General features: G+C 38.7%; 1 protein-coding gene across 1 annotated transcript in view; it reads right to left on the bottom strand.

Moving 5' to 3' along the window:
- Positions 1 to 771: 771 nt before the first annotated feature.
- Ube2q2 (ubiquitin-conjugating enzyme E2Q family member 2) overlaps positions 772 to 26728 on the bottom strand; it is a gene marked incomplete at its 5' end in the record, with an annotated part of 49108 nt that continues 23151 nt past the window's right edge. Inside the window, 7 exon segments of the mRNA XM_005393461.2 lie at positions 772 to 2273; positions 4726 to 4792; positions 13495 to 13590; positions 14014 to 14062; positions 19147 to 19205; positions 25571 to 25661; positions 26449 to 26509. Coding sequence (XP_005393518.1) covers positions 2242 to 2273; positions 4726 to 4792; positions 13495 to 13590; positions 14014 to 14062; positions 19147 to 19205; positions 25571 to 25661; positions 26449 to 26509 — 455 coding nt within the window. The 3' untranslated portion in view covers positions 772 to 2241.

Here is a 26728-nt window from a genome sequence, read left to right as displayed (position 1 = left end):
GGGCGGGCGGCCGGGCCCGGGGCGGGGCGCCCTCCTCTCTCAGCTGTTGGGAGGCGGGGCCCTGCCGCGCGTGGGGACGCAGTGCGCCCGTTAGGGGACCGTGCGCTGCTGCCCTCTCTCGGCCCGGCCCGAGTTCTGCGCGCTCAAGAGCAGGTCACACCTTCTCGCGTCGGAGCCCTGCCCTGTGTGGCGCTGCGGTCTGCGAGATCGCTGCCCTCTATACTCGGCACCAAGGAGTGCGTTAAAACAACGTCACGACGGGAAACACCGGAGACGTAAACGATGTGCACACCGACAACGTACCGTTCTCACGGGAAATGGAAGTGTTTCACAATTATGGACACACACAACCCCAAAGAGTGTCAGGCTGGCCGGGATTCCTCGAATCGCGGAGAAAAACACTGAACCAATGCTGACGCTCCGCGGCCTTGCTTTAGGGTCTGGCGCAGGAGAAGGGAGCTGATCCACCTGTGAGGCTTCCAGATGCAGCGCTCTGAGGCTGCGGGCCTGCGGAGATCCAAGCAGGAGGATCAGGGCCTGCCGGGCTGTCCCACCAGGCGGCTGGGGAGATAGGCGCAAGGTTCTTCGGGGCAGCTGTGTCCGCTGCTGAGAATGTAGACGCGGGCAGGTTGGAGAACAGGCTCGTACCCCAGGTGGGAACACCTCACTGCGAAGCCTCCCGCACCTGCCCTCCTCACACACCCGTCCAGAGCCCAGCAGCCCCTACTGACCTGAGGCACAGCAGCTCTGGTGTGGGAAAGGTGACGAGGCAATTTTTAAATGGTACTTTATTCATAAACTTGATGCAAGTTTACAAAATTTACTGTACATTGCCAAATAAATCTGCAATGAAAAAATCCAAAAACCAAAGCATGCCAAATCTGCAGGCATAGCTCTGAAGAGCTGTCCCTTATCCACAGCACAGTCAAGGTTTAGCCTTAAGCTCAGAGAACTTCACTGCTTTGAAGAATTCTGCCCCTTCGCTGGTTCTCTGAGCGACTGACAATCAACTGAGCAGAATGGCAGCAAACCTTTACCAGCTCTCCTCTCCGCCAAAATCAGACCTCAAGAAAGTAAACACCCACAGCAATGCAGAAGCGCCAGTCTCAGGAGTGGCTGACCAAGGTAAAGAGCTGAATAAAGCTCTTAAAGAATTCTGCTTAAAACAAATGCAAAAGAAACACTTTTCAACTTTGTAACTTGTTTGTGCAGAAAAGTATGCTTCTGGGTATCCTTTTAAAAGTGCTTATCAGCTAGAACTTTTTAAATCGAACTTGGGTTTATAAAAAATACTACTAAACGAACAGGACTGATTCAGGTAAGGAAGTAAGATGGAGGGTACCCTGATATCAGATTTTATGAATTAACATAGAACTCTTACTAAATTTTGACTTAAAACCCATTGTTGTAATCTATAATGTAGAGCAAAAATTGTAAAGTCTCCAAATTAATTACCTTTTTGTACTTAATTGTGTAGCTTTTGCTTAAGGAATCTGTCTTCAGGACAATTTATAAGTTTACAGATAATTGCAACATCCCATTAATAAAGGGAAAAATCAGATGACTTTAAGTATCTTCCAGCTCTACCCCATGGCTCCTCTGTATGAGTAGTGCAGAATGGACAAGCAACAGTGAGCGGAGCCTGCCTCGGCCACCCCGAGGGAGCAGGCACTGGAGCAGGAGCCTCTGCTACCAAGGACGTGAGCTCAGGAGAGTCTGTGGCTTCCGGTGACCATTACCAACTTTAACAACTTCATGAGCAGGATTCCGGACATTATTCTGGCAATACCATAAAATGGTTTTAGACCTGGAAAAAGTTGGGTTTAGAAGACCTAAATTTTCTAAACCAACATTGAACATCGATTAAACTTTTATTGGCTCTAAATGGAACAGTATTTTGCAAATCCTCATAACCCATGGGCTCAGTATTAAGGAAGTTACTGTGACATCGCAGATGCAGGGACCTGATGCTGACTTGCCTGCTTCAAGATTTGACTTTTCAAGGAAGAGATGGCAAGAGGTGGCAGTGCATATATCAATCAGGAAAAATATGGTATGGGCCCAGCTGCTCAGTGAGCAGGCAGAAAGGGCGGAACTGAGGCTGCGTCAGTGACAGGTTATCCACTAAAGATCTAGGCGTTAACATCTCCGTGCGGTTGTCACGGCATTCAAAGCTTGTGTCTGCATGTTGGAAAGGTTTTCTTTAAATAACATTGGTCCAGCTACACAGAGTCGACATATTTAGCCGTCTTCCTTTGGAGGAGTGTACCAGCCTGAAACAGAATGGAAACCAAGTTAAGATAGTTTACTGCTCAACAGACTAGGTATTTCAATTTGCTGTAGAAATTAAACTTGCACTTGGGTTAACACAGTGTTCTGATAAATTCACAATATAAAGGTAGGTATTTCCCGTGAAGAGTGTACTAGAGTTTTCACATAAGCTCTATGAATGGCATCCCTGAAGATAACAGTATGGCACATCACACCAGAAACTGTATCAATTTCATATCTAAAAGTATACCTCTCACTGAGAACTACTCCCCAAGCAAAGCCCTGACATTTACAATAAGACGATGAGAAGGTGGCCACTGAGGCAGGTGTCATGACTACGTGACTGGGCCTAAGGCCAGCGCTGGGAGCAGATGCCCCAGGAGAAGTGCTACATGGGCTGTGCTGCTGTGCTGCGATCTAGAAAGGTCTGAGAACGGCGGGGCCAAGTGTTTTCACCACATAAATGGTAACTGGGAGATAATTTAGCTAGATTTAGGTATTCTACATCTAGCACATAATTTTTTCTGTCAATTTAAAATAAGTTAGAAATGACATAATTTTTAAAAATTTAAAAATTAGAATCTGTCCCTCCTGATTTTGAATATGCTGCACTTTCATCGTGGCTCACCTTTCACACACATGCACACTCTCTTGTTCATTTTCCCTCTCTCAGAATTTCTGAACACATTTTTGAATACTAGTTGTAATACTTGATTTAATATGATCAGGGCATGGTGGTGCATACCTGTAATGCCAGCTACTTGGGAGGCAGGGGATCACAAATTCAAGCCCAGCCTGGGCAACTTAGCAAGATCCTGTCTCAAAATAAAAATACAAAAATGGGGGGGAATGCAGTGGCCCTGGGTTCAATCCCTGGTACCACCAAAAATAAAAAATGAGAGGCAAAAATGTGACTGCTGCTCTCTATATAAGGGCAAATTAGGTGCTGTTTGGAGTGAACTGTCAAGGGAACATACTAAATTTGGAATATTCTAAAATGTGTTGAGCCACAAGGTTCTGTAGTACAGCCATTCCTCATTTAACAACCTACATGTTTAACGACTGTCCACACGTAGGACCGAAGTGCACTGTTCAGACTTTCAACCTGACACTTGGACACCACCCCTCTTTTTTTTTGTATAGTCCTGTACATCTTGCTGATAGAGCCTCAATGTCTTTTTTTGTACAGTAGCCCTTATTTGTACAGTACTTTGCTGATTATACTATACAGTATAATACTATAGTTTTATGTTGTTATATATTACAGTATTGTAAGAGTTATGCAAATAAAAGCAAAGTCATCAAATTGAAGTTTCCTTTGACAACTTCTTTGTTGTGAATATTGTAATGTACATACTATACACAATTCCTCATTTCGCAACCAATCCATTTAACGACCCCCAGTCCCAAGACTGGAACTCAGGTGTTAAATGAGAACTGTCTGTAATGTACAGGCTCCTTTGGGTTCCATGTACATGGTGCACCATAAACAACTATTATCAATACCTAGGTCTTCCTTCAAATTTTATCATCTTCCTCTCAAGCATGAAACTTTGGTTTTTTAATACAATTTCCAGAAATGATCACTAAAGAAGTTGTTGTTGTTGTGTTTTAAGGACAAGTTGTTTTGTCCTTAAAAGTGCAAAATACAAACATTAAATTACAAAGTAACACATTTCTAGGAAAATAAATAGCACTTGCTATAAACATATCCCTTCAGGGACCCAAAACACAGGAACAAAGGGCACCTGTCACCCCTACCCCACAGGAGTGTTCTACTATCAGCACCTGGGTACAAAGTGCCTTTGTACCCCTTTCCTTCACAGCTTGGGCACTGCGGCACCATGCCAATTCAGGAAACTACGGCTAAAAGGTAATTTGTTCAGGACCACAGAGCAGCATGCGACTCCAATGGCACTTTTTAAAAATGGTCTTCCAGGTCTAGGTTTCTTACCCTATATGTAAAGACAAAACTCTTAAAGCATGTGCACTGGGAATACAAGTGGAAGTTACAGGCCAATAAAGTTAATGAAAAGTATTTTTAAAAAGATACACTCTTCATTGTGGAAAATCATCAGAAGCACTCATTAATCTGCACTAAGTAATTTTGCACATGGCCTACTGCATTTACTCAGTTCTAACATAATTCTATTCATAGGGCCACATTCCTACCCAACCAGGACACTTTTCAGGTGGGCAGTGTCTCATTTATCCATCCACTCAGAATCCCTGACTCAACTCAAGGTACCTAATCAAGTATCCAGAGCAAAAAAAAAATTTTAAATCACCATGTTAACAGTTCATTCAGAGATTTTTGAATGCAGTACAAATTAAATGTTTTTACTGGGGTAAAGATAACTTGGTAAGATATTACAGCAAAACCAAAAACAAAACAGAATAAATATCAACACATTATGTAAAACTTCATAAATACTTATTGGATAAGACACATACCATTTTTCTCATGTATCTGTACAATGGAATTGTAGGATTGTTGGGCTCTTGCTAGATTATACTGATTCTGAAAGAGAATTACACATTTTAAATCAAAATTAACAATGAAAATTGTTACAATAAACTTATAATAGATGTACTGTGGTTGTGTTTCAAAGAACACAGGAAACTACTTCCACTTCCAAAACAATTGTAATACTCTCATTTCTCATTTTCATTACTTCTGCAAAAGAACAAAACCAAGACTGTACTCCAATAAAAATCTAAGCTTCACAGTTACTTCTCTTGAGTCTTCCAACCACTGAGCAAGGACAAGGCTTCATAGTTCTGTGGTCCCTATGTATGGATGGGTCAGGTTAAAGGATTCCCCTTGGATGTGGGTGAAACTCAAACCATCTTCCTCATTAACAATAATCTAAAAAGGCAAGCCACAGAGTATTTTCAGATTAGAAAACATTGAGCTTCAAGCACTATACATACATGTCAATGAGATTCTGAGTTGGAAATCTGCAGACTGTCCACACCTAGCTCCAAGTCATGATTTACTCAAAGAGCCCATTTTGTTAAAAAAAAAAAAAAAAGGCATCTTCATGGAGCCAAGCTGAGTGTGAATTTTGTTGCTGGAAGCACAACTGCCCTACACCTTAACTTCAATTACTACTTCCTACGAACTCCCCCTTGTGGTATACACTGTCTTACTGTATTATGTCACAGAATTGTTTGAGTAATAAATTTGCACAGCAGAAGAAAGCTGAGTGTGATGGTGCACACTTGTAATCCCAGCACTCTGGCTGAGGCAAGAGGAGAGGAGTCCAGGTTTCAGGCCAACCTGGGCAACTTAGCAAGACCCTGTCTCAAAATGAAAAATAAAAAGGACTGGGGATCTAGCTGAATGGAAAGGCCCTGTGTTCAATCCCAGAACTGCCCAATTTAAATTAAATAAAAGCCTGTAGGAAAACATTCTAAGTAAAAACTTACTCCTACCTGTTCCTGAGCCACCCAGACCTTTACCTACCTTACTCTACCCCTTACTCCTGGTTTTTCTTATGTCCTTCTTGGATTTACAGGGCCATTTTGTGTAGACCATGTCCACAAGAGCAACCGTGCCCACATACATTGGCAAAGCACCGGCAACACATCTCGGGTGGAACTGCTGAGCTACAGGATATCGGCAGCTCTGGCCTATCATAGAGATACATTGCTCAAGCGTCCCTCAGGTGCCCCCAGCATCTGAGGCCTCCACACAGACTCACTGACAGAAGACTTCAAATTTTTGTTATTTCTGACAACAGACTCTTTGGGTGGTTTTTACTGTGCATTTCTAGTATTGAGTGACCCTAAGGACATTTCCGTATGATCATAAACCATCATTTGGTTTCTATTTCTGTAGACTCATTACAGAAATAACAAGTCTTTTTCTATTTCTCTTGTTTCTAGGCGGTGCAGCACTGCCATAAAGCATCTCAAGAACTAAAACACTACAAACATCCAGTAGTGTCATTTCAACTTACAGTGTTTTTCACTGTCTGTATTTTCACAAAAAAAGACAAAAATTAAAGACAGAAACAGATTGAACAACATATTCACCAACATCCAAAATGATCATGAAACAGGAGCTTCCCAGTCACAGCGCTCATTCTCTAGGCACAAAGACAGAGACTGCCAAGCCTGCTGTGCTCAGCTGTCGCAGCAAGACATCCCAACTTCATCTAACTACAGGCAGTGCCACCTTCCTGCAGGGCGGCCAAGGCCTTTCCAGTTTTCTAACTCACAGATTTCTACTTAAAACTTTTAGTCATTCTGGTTTCCTTCAGTTTGACTGTCCTTTCTTTTCTAATACTGAGCTTGAGACCTGACTCACTTTTTATGATTTTTCTATTGATAAGAATCGTTAGGGCAGTGAATGCTGCTCTGAGCGCTCCTTGCCTTCTGTTAGGTTGTGATTACATGATTGCCATTGTCCAGTTACTCTGCAGTTGTAATTTCAACCCATTTGGCCTAAATAGTGTAAGTATTTGTTTTCTGACTTTGTTCTTAACTTATATTTGTATTTAATTAGGATCAGAGAATCTATGTCTCTTTTCTGCTTTTCAGGGCAGAGGTTCATTTCACTGAATAGTTTAGGAGGGGGTTGAGGAAATGTATTTCAGCATTTTCTTTACTTCCCCCTCTTCCCCAGAATTATGGACTGAACCTGGGCCTTGCACTGTACTGCATTCCCAGCCCTTTAATCTTTTTAGTTTGAGACAGTTTCACTAAACTGTGATCCTCCTCTCTCCCCTCAGAGTGCTGGGACTACAGGTGTGCACCAACATGCTCAGCTTAAAAACTATTTTTTAACTTCTCATTTGTTTTAACCATGATTTAGAAGGGTGTCTACTTTCTAAATTCATGTAGATTTTTATTAATATCTTCACTTCTAAATGTCTTCTAACTTAATTGTATATTTAAATTATATGGTTTGTGTGGTACCAAATGTTTAAATCTTCTGACTTGCTTTATACATTAATAGATGAAGGAAATTTTTTCCATAGCCCATATATGCTTGGTAAGCATATAATATCTAATTATAGACATTTCTCATTTAATGACTGGGTTCTGTTCCTACAACTAGGTCGTTAAATGAATTGGGCCCTAAGTGAGGAGTTGTATATAGTATGTACATTACAGGATTCACAACAAGAAATGGTCAAAGTAAAGTCCAACTCAATGGCTTTGCTTTAATTTGTGTATCTCTTACATGCAGTACTGTAATGTATAACAACATAAAAATGTACTATATTATACAGTACAATCAGCAAAAATTAGTACTGTATAAACAAGGTATACTGTACCTAAAAAGAAGACAATGAAGCTCACCAAGAAGATGTACAGACTGTACAAAAAAAAGATGGGACGTAAGTCAGAGCCATGGGTCATAAGTCTGAACAGTGCACCTTAGTTTTATGTCTTAATAGTCGTGAAATAGGAAGGTCATTTAACGAGGAACATCTGTATTGGGTATAAGAGTTCTGTATTTTCTCAGTTAATATATCAAGTCTGTTAAATGATTATTTAAATCTACATTTTGATATCCTGGTTAATATAAGGGGGATGAAGTTGAAGTCTCCAGTTTTGCTGGCAGACCTATGCATGTCTCCCTATTTTATTGTTTTTTCTCTATATTTTGATGGGTACATAAAATACAAAACCTGTTATATCCCCATTTGACTGAGACTTTCACAATGAAGTCATCACTAATACTTCCTGTTTCAAATTTGTATTTTCTTTGATACTAAGGTATACTACCTGTTTAAGGGCAGTGTCTACTGACATATCTTATCATTCACCCTTCTTTATTTGAAAAAAAAAAAGTTTTTCTATTCACACATTCTTAATCATTTTATAATCTCACATGTCAAATATGCACTTAGAAACAGCTAGTTTCTTTAGTCTATTTACACTTGTGACTTGCTTCTATCACCTTACATACTTCCTACCTTCTAGTCTCTAATTTTTAAATTTTATTATCTCTTCCTGAGATTGCACTAAGACATATTTAAACCTCATGCTTATCCATCTTAACTTCTGCCATATTATGTTTATTATGTTCCTTATGTTTTAACACTTTCCTTTATAGAATTTTTTTTTTTTTTCGGTCTTTTTGAGACAGGATCTCACTATGCAGTTCAGGCTGGCCTTGAACTTGTGAAGATCCTCCTGCCTCAGCCTCCCAAGTGCTGGGATTACAGGCGTGCATCACCACACCCCACTCGGTATTTTCAAATTAACATTTACTTTGTTTCCTGCAGCATTTAGAATCCCAGAAGAAGAAACTCACATCACATGAAGTTGCCACTTTCCTGACAGGTATTTCTTAATAGGCAGAGAAAAAGAGGGTTCCTCAGAAGAATTCACTAAACAAACTCACCTCCTAAGACCAACAACCATGTACTGTGAAAACAACCCTTTGGTCAGCACACAAGCTAGCGATCCCGAAGCTACCACTGATGACACCACAGCCATCCTAGTTTATATGAGCACATTCCACAAGGTTCCAATAGCAACAAAACTGCCTAACTACATGTTCCCCTGCCTTTAGGCAATGGATACTTGTACTTTAATTTGAAAATGTATTTAGCAACCTAATAGCGTTCTGTGTAAATGGTTGTAATATAATGCCAAGAAAACTGCAAATCACAGGGAAAATAACGATTTAAAGCAATTATATTGACACCAATTGATTCCAAGAGATCTATAGCATAGAACAAAGAGTACTGCTGTTACAGAATTCTGTAACTGGAAGAATACTGTCCAACTAGGCATGTAGACGTCCAGGCTGTGACGCCGCCCACACAGGCTCATCTCCCAACACTGTGGCCCAGCACAGGGGCTCAGAAGTGGCAGCCTTCTGGGACCTGACTTGGTGAGACAACTGGTGAAAAAAGTGGATTTTACAGAGGTTTGCTTGGACACATATTCTACTGCTGCCCGGGAAAGCAATGTTAAAATCTTAAAGAAAGTGCTCAAAAGGGCTGAAGCATCGATGTTGCTGATAACAGGATGGATGCCAATTCACAAAGCAGCTTCCAGCTTTACAGAAAGTTTGCAGATAGTAATTCACAGATTCACCTGAAAACTACATTAAGACAAAGACTTTTGAGGGCTTCTGTGCATTACATCTTATTATAAGTCAAGGACACTGGAAGAGCACAGATTCTTTCAGGAGGTGGAGCACATCCTAAGGCAACTACTTTAGAAAAACCATGCCATTCTGTCAGCTGCTGAAAATAGACCAGATGTGTTAAGGCTGTTGTTCTGACAGCAAATTTTTGTTTTGTTTTGTTTTTTTCTGGTACCGGGAATTGAACTCACGACCTTGCGCTTGCCAGGCAGGCGCTGTGCTGTCTGACAATAAATGTTAACAGATCCCATTCTATGTGTGGATGCAACTCCTTGCACCAGGCCTCTTTCCAGGAAAATGCTGAGATTTACTTCTTTAAAAAAAAAAAATACTTCTTAAAAATAAAAAGAGCAAACAAGGAATGCCAGGTTGACATTGGACTTGCACCTGCATTTGCGGCTGTGCAGTCTGGCAAGCTTTGTAGAAAGTTTGAGCATACTTATTCCATCAGGTGCCAATGTCAATTGTCAGGCCTTGGACAAAGCTGGAACCAGGTTGCTGTTTAAGATGGTCATACCAAATGTGTGGAGTTTTTGCTGTCCAACGGGGAAGATCCTAACCTTTCCTCTAATGAGCACAACTGGCAGTTACCTACTCATGCAGTGCACAAATGGGCTATACAAAGCTGGGCATGGTGACACACACCTGTAATCCCAGCACTCAGGAGGCTAAGGCAGGATTGTTGAGAGTTCAAGACCAGCTCGGGCTACAAAGTGAGTTCAAGGCCAGCCTGAACTGCATAATGAGATCCTGTCTCAAAAAGACCAAAAAAAAAAAAAAAAAAACAAAAAAAAAAAAAAAAAAAAAAAGCTATACAAAAACCTTGGACTTATTAATACCACTTACTAACCAGGTCTGTGAAACTGGACCAAAGTAAGCCCTGTTTACTCAGCAGTACTGGAGGACATGGAAAGGGGCTGGAGTTACTTCTCCAGAATGGCCACTGCCTAGATGCTCAGATGTATCTGGTCTTTGGAACCAGTTCTCTCATGTGCAGAGCTTTCCAAAAGGACTGTGGTTGGAATTTATAAATCATGCAGCTAAAGCACAAGCAAAATATAAAGCAAGGCTGCCACATCTCCTGCTTGTTGGCTTTGACCTACTGACTCTCCTCTGCAGTCCTGGACTGACTCAAGTCAGTGACGACCCCCTCTCTTCACTGTGGAGCTGACTGAGTGGAAGAGACCTCCACCAAATGTTGAGAAGATGCTCTCTGCTCATGCCTCCAACTCCTCTTGGGTTTGACAACTGCCTCTGTTCCATCCTTAGCCCATCTCTCTTTTTGAGAAATTTGGTCCAGCCTGAAAGAATACTTGCAACCTGACTTTATCCTTCAGCTGGCCCTTCCTAGAAGCCTACATCACTATTTGCTCTATGAAGAGGTTCTAGAACTGGCAGCTCTTCACAATGGAGAAATCAGTGAAGCTACTTAATACAGTTCATGTCTTACTCTGAAAACCATCAAGACAAAAGAGCCACAGCAAAGAAATTACTCATGTTTGTATTGTCACAAAACAATGATTTTTGTTCATGTAGCTGGTTAGGTTTCCTAGGGCAATGTTAAATGTGAATGTATACAGCTGGACTTTTCAGTAAAAAAATACATATATATTGTAAACTTCCTAGATACTACTTTATTGCAGTTTCATCACCAGTATACTTTATGCTGTAATATTTGTTTACCTCACTATTTTCTGGTTTATTCTGTTAGTGAACTGTGATGTTCCTTCTAGTGCTACACAGGGCATGTTTCTACCTATGATTTATATTTTCACTTCATGCTAGAAGCTACAAATGGAATACCCAATACTTTCTTTGGAAGTGTATACAAATGCGATGATAATTGATGGTGGTGGTGGTGGTGGTGAAGATGATGATGATGATTATTTGAGCAGCTGAAGATCTCATATTTGTAACAATACATTTTCCTGTCCTTTCATATTTCAAAAGAAAGTACAGTCCAAGTCTATTTCCAATACAAATCTAGTGGTCCACAGAAATAAGTTTATACAGTGAATTACTGGTAAAATATTCTTTCAATTACTCAGAGACCCCTGGCATATGCCCTTTACACTTTCTCTTTTAAAAAGAAAAACATGCCAAAAATTTTTTAAATCATTAAAATTTAAGATCCAATTCTATATATAAATAGATGCCAGGAAGACAACAGCAAAAGGCTAAAATAAAATGCTAATAATATTTTGATATATTTAGAGATAGCCAAATTTAAAATGATCTTTTTAGTTTTTTGTATTTTTACCAACTTTAGAAATTCTGCATTTAAGAAGCATATATTTTGTCGGTAAAAAATTAAAGTTTCATGTTCTGGTACAAGGTCATGCTCTGCCACATTTAAAACATTAAAACTATAACACAGTCAGACACAGTAGCACACTCCTATAATCCCAGTTACTCAGGAGGCTACTCAGACAGCAAGATTTCATGTTTGAGGTCATCCTGGGCAACTGAGCTACACCTTGTCTCAAAATAAAAAAAGGAATGGATGGGGATGAACTCAATGACAGAAAGCCCAAGTTCCATCCCCAGTACCACAAAAACATAGTAATGTATGTATAATATATATATTGTTAAGAAATTCTATAGTTAAATGTGATTTTTGTTTGTTTTTTGTACTGGGAATCGAACTTGGGATGCTGTGCTTGCCAGGCAGGTGCTGTGCCACTGAGCTATATCCCCGGCCCATAAATGTGATTAATGAACACTAGTGAATTGCTTAACTTCTGAGTTTTAATGTTAAGGGAAATAAATCATACACACAAGCTTATATATTGCAGGGTTTCTCCCATATCAGAAGCCCAAATGATAAAGAGCAAAATAAAAGAGAGATAATAGGAAGAGGGAGGCAGATCTTTCTCAAGGGGAACGGGATGAAGAGATGTGTTAAGAGGACACGGAGAGTGGGGGAAGGGGATGAAAAAGGAATTAAGATGTGTTCTGTACATGGACCAACTCCACACAAGGAATGTAAACATGATGTACTGAAAATATGTAGTAATAAAAAAAGGTATTTTTGGTCCGATGTAAAGAAACAGCTACTAAAACAGTTAAGAGTATATCAACTGAAAGATTTTTTATAATATTCTTTTTAATTTTTTGCTATAAATTTTCAATTTTTTCTATAAATTAAGAGTTCAACAGACTCATGATTTGAAGTACAATATGGTGATAAACATTTTACACTGAACAGACATCTAATGCAAAATTCACAAAGAATTTTAGGGAAAACATTCAAACTTTAAAAAATTTAAAACAATGATTTCTATCACACACTTTTCAAAAACAAACTAAATTGAGAGTACATCAGTTACATATTTAAACACTTATTGAAAATTACAACTCCTCCTGGAAAGCTGTGTCTCATATATTAAGTGAATAAACTCCAGAACTCGGTGGTTAAGAGCAGAGAATAGGCCACATGTGGTGATACATGGCTGTATTCCCAGCACTTGGGAGGGTGAGGCAGGAGGACTGCTGGAAGTTCGAGGCCAGTTTGGGCTACAAAGTGAATTCAAGGCCAGCATGAAATGCATAGTGAAACCTTTTCTTAAAAAAGACAAAAAAAAAGCAAAACAAAACAAAACAGAGAGACAGAAGAGACTAACTTCCGACAGTCTTGTTCCAATCCTTGCTCTGCCATGTGTGACCTGAGACAAGTTATCTAACCTGCGTATGATCGTTTCCTTGTCTACAAAATGATGACAATAATCAAACATATCATTTAGGTTAGTAAGAGGGTTGAAAGAATTAAAATACACTTAGAGTTCAGCACACTAAGAATTAACTATTACAGTGTGACCTCAATTTGGGAAAACCTCAAAGTACATATTTATTTATTAGGGCATGCCTATCCATAATAAATTTAAATTCTATAGATGTGTTTCTTTGTGAATATAACAAACACTAAAAAAATTAATAATTATCAATGAGTATTTTCATCTTGTACTTCTATATTTTTATAGCTCAGTTTTATAAAAATAAAACAACAAACCAAATAAAAATGAAATAAACTCTCTAAAGAGGAACAAAGATAGGAGAAGCTTCCTAAGTAACATGAAACGTATCTGACAGTAATGTGAAATTGTTACCTTATTTGCTCCAAACTGCACTCTGGCTTTGCCTTTGACTAAGGTAGCATTGATCTGCATGATGACCGACTCTATGGAATAGGCGCTGCTCCAGCCCTGCAGAAAGAAGCAGCCGTCTCTAAACACAGCAGCAGTCCTGTCCTCACTGGAGAGACCCACAAAGCAGCAGGTAGAAACTCAACAGAAGGAAGTCAGTATTCAAAAGTTTGTAGTACAGGGGAGAAAGTAAAATCGGACCACTTCCAGGATCTCGCAAAAACCAAAGCATCCCACGTTCTAAGTTCCTAACATGAACAAATAAAGCACACTCTCAACAATTACCCTACCAAGGGATTCAGCAGCAAGTACAATGTCATTTTACTGGTTTACTTTAAATAGTTTTTTAATTATTAAAAAGAAGACACTATTAAAACAAATTTTTAAACAAGTAGATGTTATTATATAAGAACTTTTCTACTTAGTATTCCATCTACAGAATCAAAACACTACTGAGGCTGCAGAGAAAAGAAAAACAGTCACCTGTTTTGTGAGAAGCTCCATACATAATGCTCCTCCACCCAACACATACCTTAAAAAGAAAAACAAGGAATCATACAAAATCCTGTAGGACTCTATGTTCCGTTTTGATTTTTGTCATTACAAAAACGTATGCACATAAGAACACATTAAAATAAAAACAGCTAAGAGACACAGGATTATGAATAATTTTAAAATGTTAAATCGTCACTCTAATGGTCAATTTAAAAACAATCCCCAGTAAAACAAGTCTTAATGACAGAATTTTGTGATGTCTAAAATTAAGAACTTAAAAAAAAAAAAAACTTAGAATACATTCCAGAGAACAGGGGCTGAAGAATCAGCGTCCTTCGCTAACACCCAGTGTGCCCTGCAGAGAAACACTCTCACAGCACCCATTACACAACTCTCCATAGTGAACATAATGAACAGCTGCGCAATGCTGCACAGTTCAAGTTGTTTTCTCCATTCTGCAATAACACGCAAATCCTGACCACAGAGCCTAAGGACTATTCTCTAAACTGAACACAGTTCTGGGAATATCTCTTTAGGAAATCATTATTTAGGTCAAAATTCTTCAATCTTTTTACCCTTTCTCAAAAAAATAATTCCACCCCTCCTTAATGTTTACTTTAAATTTCAAAACATATTAAATAGCATGCCAAAATACACAAATTGAGGAAATCCTTTCAGGTGAAAAACTGGTGACTGCTCATGAAAACCCCAGCCCAGGACAAACCACTGTGTCCTCTGTGAGGCACTGCCCTCCCTTTTCCCTGCCTGAAATTCTGGCCATGCCTATCTCCCCAAGGCTGTGCTTCTCCCCACAAAACTTCCCAAGACCATTTTAGCCTGGGAACCTTCTGTTCTGGCTCACCACAGGCATCCTCATATCAAATAAACCTAATATCTCCACAGGTGGTAGGGAATCCAAAAGTTCCTGGAGACCACTGAGATCAGTAATAGCTACAGTGGAACTGTTCAACAGCACAGTGGGGCAAGTGCTCCTCAACGCTCCCACACTAGAGGATTCAAGCCGGGTATCTCTCCTATGTGCCTCTTCCAAAACCTGGGACCTTCTGCAAAGAGAAGGTTAATTAGAAGGAAAAGAAAACCTAAAAGAAAAACATTCCAAAAAAAAATTAAATTTGGGTTGAGAATCTTCAGATTTTTCTACAAAATTTATTTTTTGTATCCCTTTGTATTTCTGAAACACAAGTACCTCCAATTTCCTGACTCTCCCACAGATCTATAATATTATCTTATATGTAAGGGACACTTGCTGATTTAGGAGAATTAGAAAACCTAGGTTTTTATTTAAAGCTTGGTTTCTATGTAACTGCTCAAAGTCTTGACATCTATTAATGAGTGGGCCTCATACCTGATCTGTACATTTCAAAATGCTAAGCTAGACTCCTTTCAGGACAAACAGGTGTACAGTGGACATCTAGTTACCCCATCACCCAGCCATCACCTTTCCCCAGGGGCACTGTCACACCAGGTGGGAGAAAGAAAACTTTCCCATTTGTAAGTCAAAGAAAGAGCATTTCTACAAGCATATAATAGCTACTGCATAAATATTTGCTAGATGTCTAAACCAAGACAAGCATTTTAGTACCTACACAAAAAATGAAAGCAGTAAACGTTTCCTTAATATGCACTATCAGCAACATTTATGCCTACAAGAAGTGGCTGACTCTTTTTCTGTGTTGAATTATATTCATTTCAGCAATATGTGTTCCTAACTCTTTATTGCTCTTTACTCCAAAAGGTTTGTGATGAATGTTAGGATAATTTAAGGATGCTAGAAAAAAAATTCTGAGGATAATCTAAGGAAAATAATATGCCACATACATGGGCAAAGCAGTGTTTTCAACTTTAAAAAGTTGCAGCTGCTCAGGTTTTTGTTTTTGTCTGTTTTGGTGGTACCAGGGATTGAACCCGGGGTCTTCATACTAAGCTACATTCCCAATCCTTTCTAATTTTTTTTCCTGTCTTTTTGAGGTAGGGGGTTTCACTATGCAATACAGGCTGGCTTTGAACTCACTTTGTAGCCCGGGATGGCCTCAAACTTCCAGTGACTCTCCTGCTTCAACCTCCTGAGTGCTGGGATTACAGGCGTGTGCCACCATACCTGGCCCGTTTTAATTTTTGAGATAGAGTCTTGCTGAGTCATTAAGTTTCCCAGGCTGGAACTGACCCTACAATTTTCTTGCCTCAGCTTCTCAAGAGTGTTCGGATTATAGGCATATACCACCATGCCCAGTTTAAAGTGTTACAGTAAATACTGTCCTAAACTCAGCCTCTTTAGGCATTCCATTTATCATTATTATAGAAGAAGCCACTCACAAAAGGTCACCTTCTGTATTATTCTATTTATATGAGATGCCCAGGATAGGCAAATCTGTACAAACAGGAACTAGAGCAATGCTAGTCCATGGTGAGAAACACAGGTAAAGAGAGTGGCCGTTATGGATATAGGGTTGCTTTTTGAGGTGATGAAGATGTTTTGAGGTTAGGTAGTAGTAACAGTTGTACAACTCTGAATACACAGAAGTCCACTGGGTTGTATATGTTAACAGGGTGAGTTTTATTGTATGTGAATTGTATCACAAAGAAGCTGTTATTTAAAAGCTTGGCTATTACAATAGAAAAATAGGGTAGTAGATAGAACATGTAAAATATAAAGTATATAGCAAAAACTGCTCAATAATCTATACAGAATCACAGAGCACTTTTAAGCTGTACCTGGATTCTGACATCACGAGTTGTGGGTTTTGTTAGTATTTCAAATTATTTAGGTCAATAATTCTTTCTCTCCACTTAACAATTGACACTAAAGATCAGGTCACCTTAATCCTGCCTCAAATGAGCATCTGCATTTCGCTCTTCTTTCCATTCCCTTCTCACGTGCCAGCTTCAGCTCCTGAACTTCAGCCTGAGACACAGCACTGGCTCTCAGCAAGTGCTCTGTCCTTCCAGGTTCCAGAAGTACCACGCGTCCACTGCCGGCATTCATCTTTCTATCATGTTTCCTTCATATTATTTCCCTCCTTCTAGCCAGGTAAAATAACATGAATCCAATATCCTTACTTAAGTCCGCTTATCAGAGAGACAGTAAAAAACAAGAAAGACCTGTCTCTGATCCAGAATGTTGGACAAATTCAAGTTACTATGTCAGCATTTTTTAAAGTATGAAAAAATAAAACCTATGGCTTGATAGGTAACAAAAGGCTAATACTGTAAGAGATACAAAGATTAAAAATTTACCATCTTAAACAAAAAAAAAATTACCATCTTTCAGTCCTATGTTTACTTTGTATATGTAAATATCTGACTGGGTTACCCAATATTCAATTCTCAAAACTAATTATGAGGTTTTGTGACAGAAGAAACACATTTACTACCTAAATCAATACAGTGTAAGGAAGCTTTAAATCCAAAATGAAATTTTACACAATTCTAAACAACTCTGTTTTATGCTCAATTACTCTATGTCCTTATAATAACAGTATATTTGAGATCAACTCTGTAACAGCCTATCAGAAAGAACCAAGCTTTTACACAGGGATTTGTAGGTCCACCTATCCCTATCCCTAAGAGATAAGTACAGCTTTTCATGCTGTGCAACAGAAAATATCCAAGAATCATTTACAACTTTGGATTTCTAATAAAGCAGAATTTCCCAAAAAAGCAAATCAGAGGACCTGTTCTTCTGAGATCCTAAGGGCTGAAATAATTATAAGATAAACAGATTTAGGAAAAGTGTTTAACATCTTCTTATAAAAGTCACAGTAAGGTTCCCAGAGGTCACTTGGTAATGAATATCATGAGTTTCCAAATATGAACTTGGTAATGAATATCATGGGTTTCCAAAACACTGTAATCCTTTCAAAAAAAAAAAAAAAAAAAAACCATTAACATCCCAGCACTAGTATACATAGAGCATTCTGGGAAATGTGGCCAGGACTAGGTGGTCAGGATCAGCTAAGTGTGACCTCTTTCAGAAGCAGAATTTTACAGTGTTGCATGAGTCAGAGAGGGCTCAGCACATTTATAAATGTTGAATTTTTCTTGTTTTTTTGTTTTGTTTTTTTTGTTTTTCTCCGGTACCGGGAACCGAACTCACGACCTTGCGCTTGCCAGGCAGGCGCTTTTTGCCGCTGAGCTAAATCCCCAGCCCAATGTTGAATTTTTCTTAAAGCCACCGTCTTTTGCTTGAGCTTTACAGACAGACTTCATCCCCAATATCAACATCACAGCTAACATACATTCAGCTGTATGGTAAAATGATTCATAACAGGACTGGATCCCACAATACACAGAAAAAAGCATGTAAAGCAAATAGAACTAAATGTTTTGTAAGGAGTTAGAAGCAAACTCATTTCAGAGAAAATTCTCTTGTAGTAGTCACCCACATTTTTAACCTGAATGTTAACTATTCCTGTCTTAGCCACAGAAAAGATCAATTTAAGGGTGGGATTATTTTTAGATTTCATCACTTAAATATGGATTATCTCACAAAGTAGAGTTAGCTGAGTGTTTGAAAATTCTGCAATTAGTTTAACTGTTTCTATGTTGGCAGTCTCCACATCTCATAACTAACCTAGGCACAAATTCTTGTTTTCCCATCCTCCATACGTTTTCTACCCATGAAAAAGAATCACTACAACATCAATGAAAGTGCATGATAATTTATACTTGACTCCACTCAACTGCAGCCACTCCACTGCAAGTCAGGCATCAGCTCCGGAGGCCGTGAGAGCCAGTCCCTCCTAGAGGCTCGGTGAGGGGCCCAGCTATGGGAACCACTCCAACCAGAACTCATGTCCTCAATTTGTATTTGAAAAGCACTTGGCTTTTAAGGTAAATATATATAAATAGGAACCATTAAAAAATTCTACCTATAGGAGTGTAAAGATTTATGCTATGGCTCTGAATGTGAGACCCAAAGCAGCAGCATCAACTTTACCTAAGCACTTCTTAAAAATGTGAATTCTCAGGACTACCTGGGTCCCACTGAATCAGAAACCTTGGGACAGAGGCCTGACAATCTAGGCCTCCCAGTGTTTTAACTAGCTCTACAAATGATTTCCACACCCACTACAAAAAAAAAAAAAAATCACTTAAACTTACCCCCCTGAGAGAACAGGTAACACTACTCGAACAAATGGAGGATCAAATGGAAAGTTATCCTAAAAAGTAAATAAGCAAGTTTAATTTTAAGGACATCCTTAATATTATGTTACTTAGAAGATTTTAAAATCATCAATAAAGATGTATATATTTATTATATCTGATAATGAGCCATAAAATCAATACCAACAAGTAAGATGAAACAAAAAACCAAAGCAAATAAAAATGAAGTTAAGATCAGACCCGAACAGAATGGTGTCTAGGTAAACTTATTTCACTAAGTTGTTCCATTCCTAGCACACCCACACAAAGGGACCATTAAAATAATAAATCTCTGGTAGATAGCTAGAAAGGGTGGGCAAAACTTAACAATTATAGGACTGTGTGCAGAAATAAAAAGAATAACTCCAGACAAAGGGCCTTTCCCACTTTGGCTTTTCTTCCAGTTACAGAAGAGGAAGAGAAGTTAACAAACTGGGGAGAACTCACAGACTCAGGGATGGTGAGACTAAAAACTCGGAACTCTGGAGTCCACCAAGGAGAGGTACTGGTACATCTATACTTTAGGTTAGATCCCTGAAGACAATCTATAAACTGCCCTGGAAGAAATCAAGTCCAACTTTAAATCAGTTCAATCCCTGATGGATGAGTCCCTCCCAGGATGCCACTGTCCACGCCCCCAGAGAGGAGCAAACGAAAGTCATCTCTGGAGAAGAACACCATCCAGTGCTGCAGGTCGGCACTGCAATGTTTCACACACAGTGTCTATCACCAAGAACAAGCAGCTGTAGGAAACTTAAAGATGATAGGATCAGAAAACCTGAGACGCAAACCACAGACACAAAAACCACAGGGACTGTGGTATGAATACATTCAAGGAAGAAAAAGACAAGCCTGAAAAATCACAGAGAGCTGCAAACTGTAACATGGAACTATATGGAAATTCTGAAATTTAGAGACAGAATAAATGAAATTAACAGTTCAATGGATGAACTTAACCACAGCAGCAACTTAATAGAAAAGAGGCAATAAACTGGAAAATGGACCAGAAACACCCAGAATGAAACTAGGAAAAACGAAAAAGTAAAAAATGCAAAAATTAACAAGACATAAGGTAACATGCTGAGAAGGTTTACCATACACACTGAATCCAAGAAGGAGAAGAGAACAGAACCAAAAAGCTGCGCACCTTCCAAACCAGTATAGGACTGTTAAGGCTTGGCTCCTGACTGTCTTCAAAGCTGATGAATGGTGGTAGGGATAGTCTAGAAGTGGCTGGTGGGTAATTCTAGGAGGCGGGGCCTAGCTGGAGGAGGTCACTGGGGGAAGCTGTGTTTTGTACCCTCCTACCTTGCCTCTCTCCTCAAAATAAATCTTTCTTCTTTTAAATTGTTTCTTAGGGATTTTGTCACAGCAATGACTGGTCAACAGATACCACCAGATTTAACCACTATTAAGTAGTTCAAGAGAAAAGTAAAGGCTGCAAGAGAATATAGTAGCTTCAGAATGCTAAAAGGAACTGCCAACCTAGAAAACTATACTCAATGAAAATAGTCCTCAAAATGAAATAAAACCAGCACTCTGAGAGGGTGAGGCAGAAGTACCACAGCTTTGAAGTCAACTGGGCAACTTAGCCTCTTAGTGAGACTCTGTTTCAAATTAAAAATGTGGGGTGTGCCCTGGAGATGCAGCTGAGAGAAAAAGCTCTAGGTTCAATGGAGGGGGTATAAAAATAGACATTTTCCTATTCACAGACCCACACACAAAAGGAAAAGGACATTTCTAGGTAGAAGAAAGATGATCTTCGATGAAAGAATAAAGAACATTAAAACAGCAAAGGGGTCCCAGTGAATTAAGTGTAGGGTTTCAGATAAAGCACAGAACTAAAATGGATGACAACAGCCACATATTTGGCAAGGAGTACATGAACTCAATGCACTCTAATTCCTCTATTGACAAGAAAACTATAAATTAACAAACTGATGTTATACGTTGACAAGTTGAGGTATGTACTGTGTGATTATAAGGGAAGAAGGAAGAGTAAGACAACATAGCTACTGCGCTAATACAGATGGGAAATTGGAATAAGGAAAAGCAAAAAATGGAAGAAAAAGAAAGCACAGAGCAAGAAATACAAGCAGAAAATCACCTATAGGGTGGCAGATTGAAACCCAATAGTTAGTACTAGTACTAAATGGAATGGACTGCTCCAACTACAAGTCAAAGATCAGACTTGACAAACATGAAAAGAGCAAGATGAGCTAGAAAACAAGCAAAGAATCCACAGCAAGTTCTTAGGCTAATAAGCACAATTCCCATTTTGAAATTCTTAGTTTTGAAAAGTGATCCCAGAAAGAAAGTGCTTTTCTGCCGAACAAAATGAAGAACAGACAGTGCCAAAGTAACCGCAAGTGTGAGTTCTCTGCTGGCCAGGATGCCAAGAAGGCTCGCCCTTCCCTCTCCACAGCAGTCAGACAGGATGGCAGCCTGCTTCTGATGGGACAGCACGGCTAAGAGAAGCCGTCTCCATTCTTTATGTTCAAACAAAACAGGGTTACAGGAAACAACTGAGGCCTTTCAGAAGACCAGTCTGAGGGTAAGAAATCCAAACATTTGCTTTACCAGTCATTTCCAAGGAACACAAAAATGCAAGTTTAACTGGGAAGAAGAGCAGAGCATAATTTCAGTAATTTACTTTAACTTGCTCCTTCTGCCTACCCTTCCAGTAAGAGCCTGAGGAAATTCAATTCTATGGGCAGAGGAAAATCAAGCACAAGTCTGAGGGTTAGAATGGATCATCTTACATTTCTGTTGTAACTTAGCTCATTTCTCAGCCTTTTGGCTAAAATCACATGCACTGTAATTGAGAAGTAAAGAATCTACCCACACAAGACACCAACTTGAATGACAGCTGTGATAGCCAATTAAGCAGCTCACCATTTATCTGTAATTTAACAGCATAATGAAAGGCATCATTAACAAACCTTGGTAAAGTATAACCTCATTTAATCTTTTTTTTGTCTTTTTGAGACAGGCTCTCACTATGCAGTTCAGGCTGGCTTTGAGCTCACTCTGTAGCCCAGGCTGGTCTCGAACTCTCAATGATCCTTCTGCCTCAGCCTCCTGAGTACTGGAATTACAGGTGTGCACCACCACACCTGGCTAATCTATTATTTACACCTTCAAATACATCATCTCAAGTAGGTGACACAAAACCTGTGTTGAGAATTATCTTCAACTAATTCTTCAGAATAATTCTTCTGCATTAAAACCTAGGGATTCTACTCTATAAGCTGTGCCCTGGAACTCAACTAATCAAGATTTACAGAAATAAAAATGAGTTCCTTAGCCCCCACCCCCCCCCAAAAAAAAAAAAAAACAACTGAGGACGATTGTGAAAATGGAAACTTGATTTACATTAGTGTACTAACTCAGAAATGAGAAGCTCAGGCTTTACGATGACATCATAAAGTTATCAGATTTCCCACTTAGCACCTTGGCCTTCTAAGGATGAAGAACATTCCATTTTTCAGACTGCATCACAAGATGACTCTTAATAGTTATAAACCATTTGCCATACTGAGATGAAAGCTGCCTCTATAATTTGACTCATTATTTCTAGCTTTATGCCCTGTGTCCACCAAAAAAAAAAAAAAAAACTAATGCATTCAACCATATAGTCCCTCAGATTGCTAAAGACACCTATTGTCTCACCTCTGAGTCCACAATTTAATCAGCTATCTTATGACAGAGGCTAGAACCTCTTTCCACTCCTGATTATTATTCACTAAATAAACTTAAATTTGTCTAAATAAGCCCTTCTTGAAAGTTACCACCTGGAAATTCAATTCAGTAATTCAGAGGTGGCTGAAGAGTAAGAAAACTCTTTTCCTTCAGAGCGCAGCATATCAGATTTACCAAGCTGCTGACCAGGTCCCATTTCCATGATCATGTTCTAAGTCAAGCTCTATTATTCTCATTGTTCCTAACTTTTCAGTGTCACTCTATGCACCTGAGGCCATAAGAGTATATGATTCTAGCTCCTTCCTGTGAATCTTGCTGAGTTGTCCTGCTATCCTCCAACCTGTGAATCCTGATACAATAACCTGCCAATTTCATGTAAGGTCCTTCTCATAACATCAGTTAGCTCACGAGGATCACCCTCATCCCAAGCCTCTTAAAAACTACTTCAACCCTAGAAAAGTCCCTTCTTTCTGTTGATAGGAGCCATGGTCCAGAAACACAAATCCACTAGAATTTCAAAGATTTTCCTCCCAGACCATTCCTTCCCTGATGAAAACACTACCTGCAGTCACAAATCCTTCTGGTCAAGACTCTGCTTTTTTTTGTTGTTTTTTAATGCCTCTAAAGAGGAAGTGACAGGGAGGGGCACCTAGGGAGCTTAAAGGCACTAAAAAATGTTCTATTTCATACACTTGGTGTTGGGCACATGAATGTATGATTTAATATTATTTTCAGTTAAAATATTTTACATGGTTTTCTGGTTTGCTTTTTCACTAATAACTTTCCAAGTTTTTTGTGGTTGGCTGGTTGGTTTTGCCTAGGTATTTCATTCACTGCCCCATAAGAATTAGTAAAAGTGAAGAGTCATTTACACCTACAGCAAGTGGACACCAGAGTTACACTTTTACAAAGGCAGCTCAGTGGACACGGATACACTATCTAGAATAACCAAACTGAGGGAACTATGACTCTTGGGCTATCTCAAGAAGGTATAGTAAGATACCTATCATAAGACAGACCTCCAAACAAAAGCATGCACATATAAAACCTATGCAAAAAGCTTTCAAAAATTATTGCCACTCTTTTCCTAAGTACAAAGGAAGTATCTTTCCATGTCTTAATTTTCATCATTCAAAACAACCCATATCCATCTACTCTCACTCCTACTATCACTATCCTACATCAGGTCTTCAACACTTCTAGTTAAGTCAAAGCCCCTAACTAATCTCCAAAAAATCCACTCTGTCCTGTCTAATACCTGCTTTGCTACCAGAGGCATGACTGCTTAAAACAAAATGAAAGTCTAACAGATCAAACATGACCTTGCATAAAAACCTCTAAAGACCCTTTCTGCATAAAGGTAAGAGTCCAGACTTTTCACCACAACCTTCAAAGAACACACACTCTTGAAGAACAGGGATCACATTTTAGATGTTTCCAGGTATTTTAAATCATCAGTCTACCTAACTGAAATAGAAAAAAATCTATCTGCAAGATAACTGTTACATAAATTTTTCTTCTCAGTTTAAAAAAACAGGTTAAAAAAAAGAAGCCCCATGCAATTTAAATATAACTCCTCAGAAATATTTTCTAGCTTTTTTAAACTAAAGAGTTAACACTATTAAGGATTTTTTTTCCTTTTTTTTTTTTTTTTTGGTTCCAGGAATTGAACTTAGGACTTCACACTTGCCAGGCAGGCACTTCGACACTGAGCTAAATCTCCGGCCCTAGGACCATTACAGTTTATCCCTAGTCCTTAATAACTCACTAACATTTATCTGGATTCCTTTGTTATTCTTTTTAATCTTTATTTTTAGCATCTTAAAAGTAACTATTAAATATAATACATAAATTCAGAAAATATATAAAAAAGTAAAGTACACCGTCAACGTTGCTGTAAAGTGTACGTCCTTTTCGGCTCACAGCTCACAACTCAGATGAGCTCTTCATCCTGACCTGTATGCTGAGCTCATCTTTGCTCTTCCTGACTGCCCGGGGATGAATGTGTATTAATATTTCTTAGTATTTTTAAAATTTTTACCCAAGATGCCTTTTTAGAAATTTTTTCCCCTCATTTTGCCCACCCCATCTGCCCAATGGAATTTTTAACACCACAGAACTGTATCTTGGTTTATGTTTTATGGCTCCTGGCCAAGGTCACTGCAATACTGAAGATTTTTTCACTCTGAGGACGAATTTTCACTCCAAGTGATACAGCCTCCAATGAGAATGCATTCCCTAAACTATTATTAGTTTTACCTATTTCTAAATAGGTAAAACATTCCACAAACTATTATTAGTTTTACCTATATTTCTATACAATATATAAATGGAATTGTACAAAATAAGTTGAGGAGTCTGGTTTCTTTTGCTCAGCACTGTATTCAAGATTCATCCATCTTGTATATAGCTATATCCCATTTTATGAATAATATAATTTTCCATTTTATTGGAACTTAGATTTTCTGTTTGGGCTGTTATAAACAACACTGCTCTGAACACTCTTGTGTCTGTCTCTTAGTGTGCCTAAATACTCGTTTGTCAGAGAGCATATTCCAAGAGAATTCCTTAACTGTAAGGTGTGTCTTCCATACAAATAATACCATATTGTTTTCCAAAGCAGTTGTACAAATATACATTCCCATTAGAAGCATATGGAGCCCCACTACTATTTTCTTACCTTAAAAGAGAAGTTAAGCAAAATATATTCTATGCCTTCTTTTTCTTTTAAGATCTGAAGATCACTGTGCAAAGGACTATCAGGATCAACCCTAAGAATAACAAAACAAAAGCCAGTTGAAGCAGAGAAGAATTTTTCTCACTGAACTCAAAAATGAAGGAGTCAAAAAGATAAAACAGAGACCCCAGGCTAAGTTCCAGACAGAGAAGTTCTAAAGCTGCTCCTGGGAAAAGTAACTCACTATAGCCTGTAGCTCCTCAGGAATATAAGCCCAAAAGGAAACTACAGTAGTCAGATCTATTCTAATATAGGGATTCAAAATCAGCAGTCTGAAAATTAAAAAAAAAAAAAATCAGTAGTCTACAGAAAAATTCATGTGGTCATAATTTCCTCAAAAAAAAGGGTGGGCCTGAAAAAAAATTCACTTTCCTAAAGTTATATTATTAGCCAAGAAGCTCAAAGAAAAAAACTGCCACCAAAACAACCACGACAGGTCAAATCACTAACTACAAACATCTAGATTTGTCTGCAGCTGTGCTACATACACAGATCCTGCCCAAATCCCTTATTTCAGATAAACTGGTTATTAGTCAGCTTCATCAGGTTATTAAACACATTTTTGTTTCTAAGTTGCTAATGTCTCACAAACTCCAAGAAACTTCTTACCCCACCAGCAGTCCTTCTTTTTCTCCTTCTTTCTCACTTTATAAAGCCTTAGAAGCAACTCATTTTCACAACCAGAGAACTATTTCCATAAAAAGAAGTTTTAAAGTTCTAAGTAAAAGCCATAGTATAAAAGATAACAAATAGGAAGTAAAAACCCACTTCATCATAAAACTCAAACGTTGCAAGAGTAGGTCAGCATCAGAGCCACTTACTTCTGCAGCTTCACTTGCCACTCGTACAGGCTGTCGTTTATGAGTTCCACTGAATAGATCCCTGGGAAGGCGAAGCATGTTAGTTACTCTCCACCTTGTCATACAACCATCATGCACAAACAATCAACAGAAACTAGAAATTTTGCTATTAAATGGAACGTCTAAGCTGTACTGCAAATAAAGTGTCTTACACCCTTAACAGATAATTAAAACCATCAGTTAACAGGATTCTTCAATGAATTCAGACACTGCTTACAATTAACTTCGTTTTTTGTTTTTT

The sequence above is a fragment of the Chinchilla lanigera genome, unplaced genomic scaffold, assembly GCF_000276665.1.
Source record: "Chinchilla lanigera isolate Chin_1 unplaced genomic scaffold, ChiLan1.0 scaffold00049, whole genome shotgun sequence".
Lineage (NCBI taxonomy): Eukaryota > Metazoa > Chordata > Mammalia > Rodentia > Chinchillidae > Chinchilla > Chinchilla lanigera.
The sequence above is the reverse complement of the archived record's forward strand: the minus strand, read 5'-3'. Positions and strand labels throughout refer to the sequence as shown.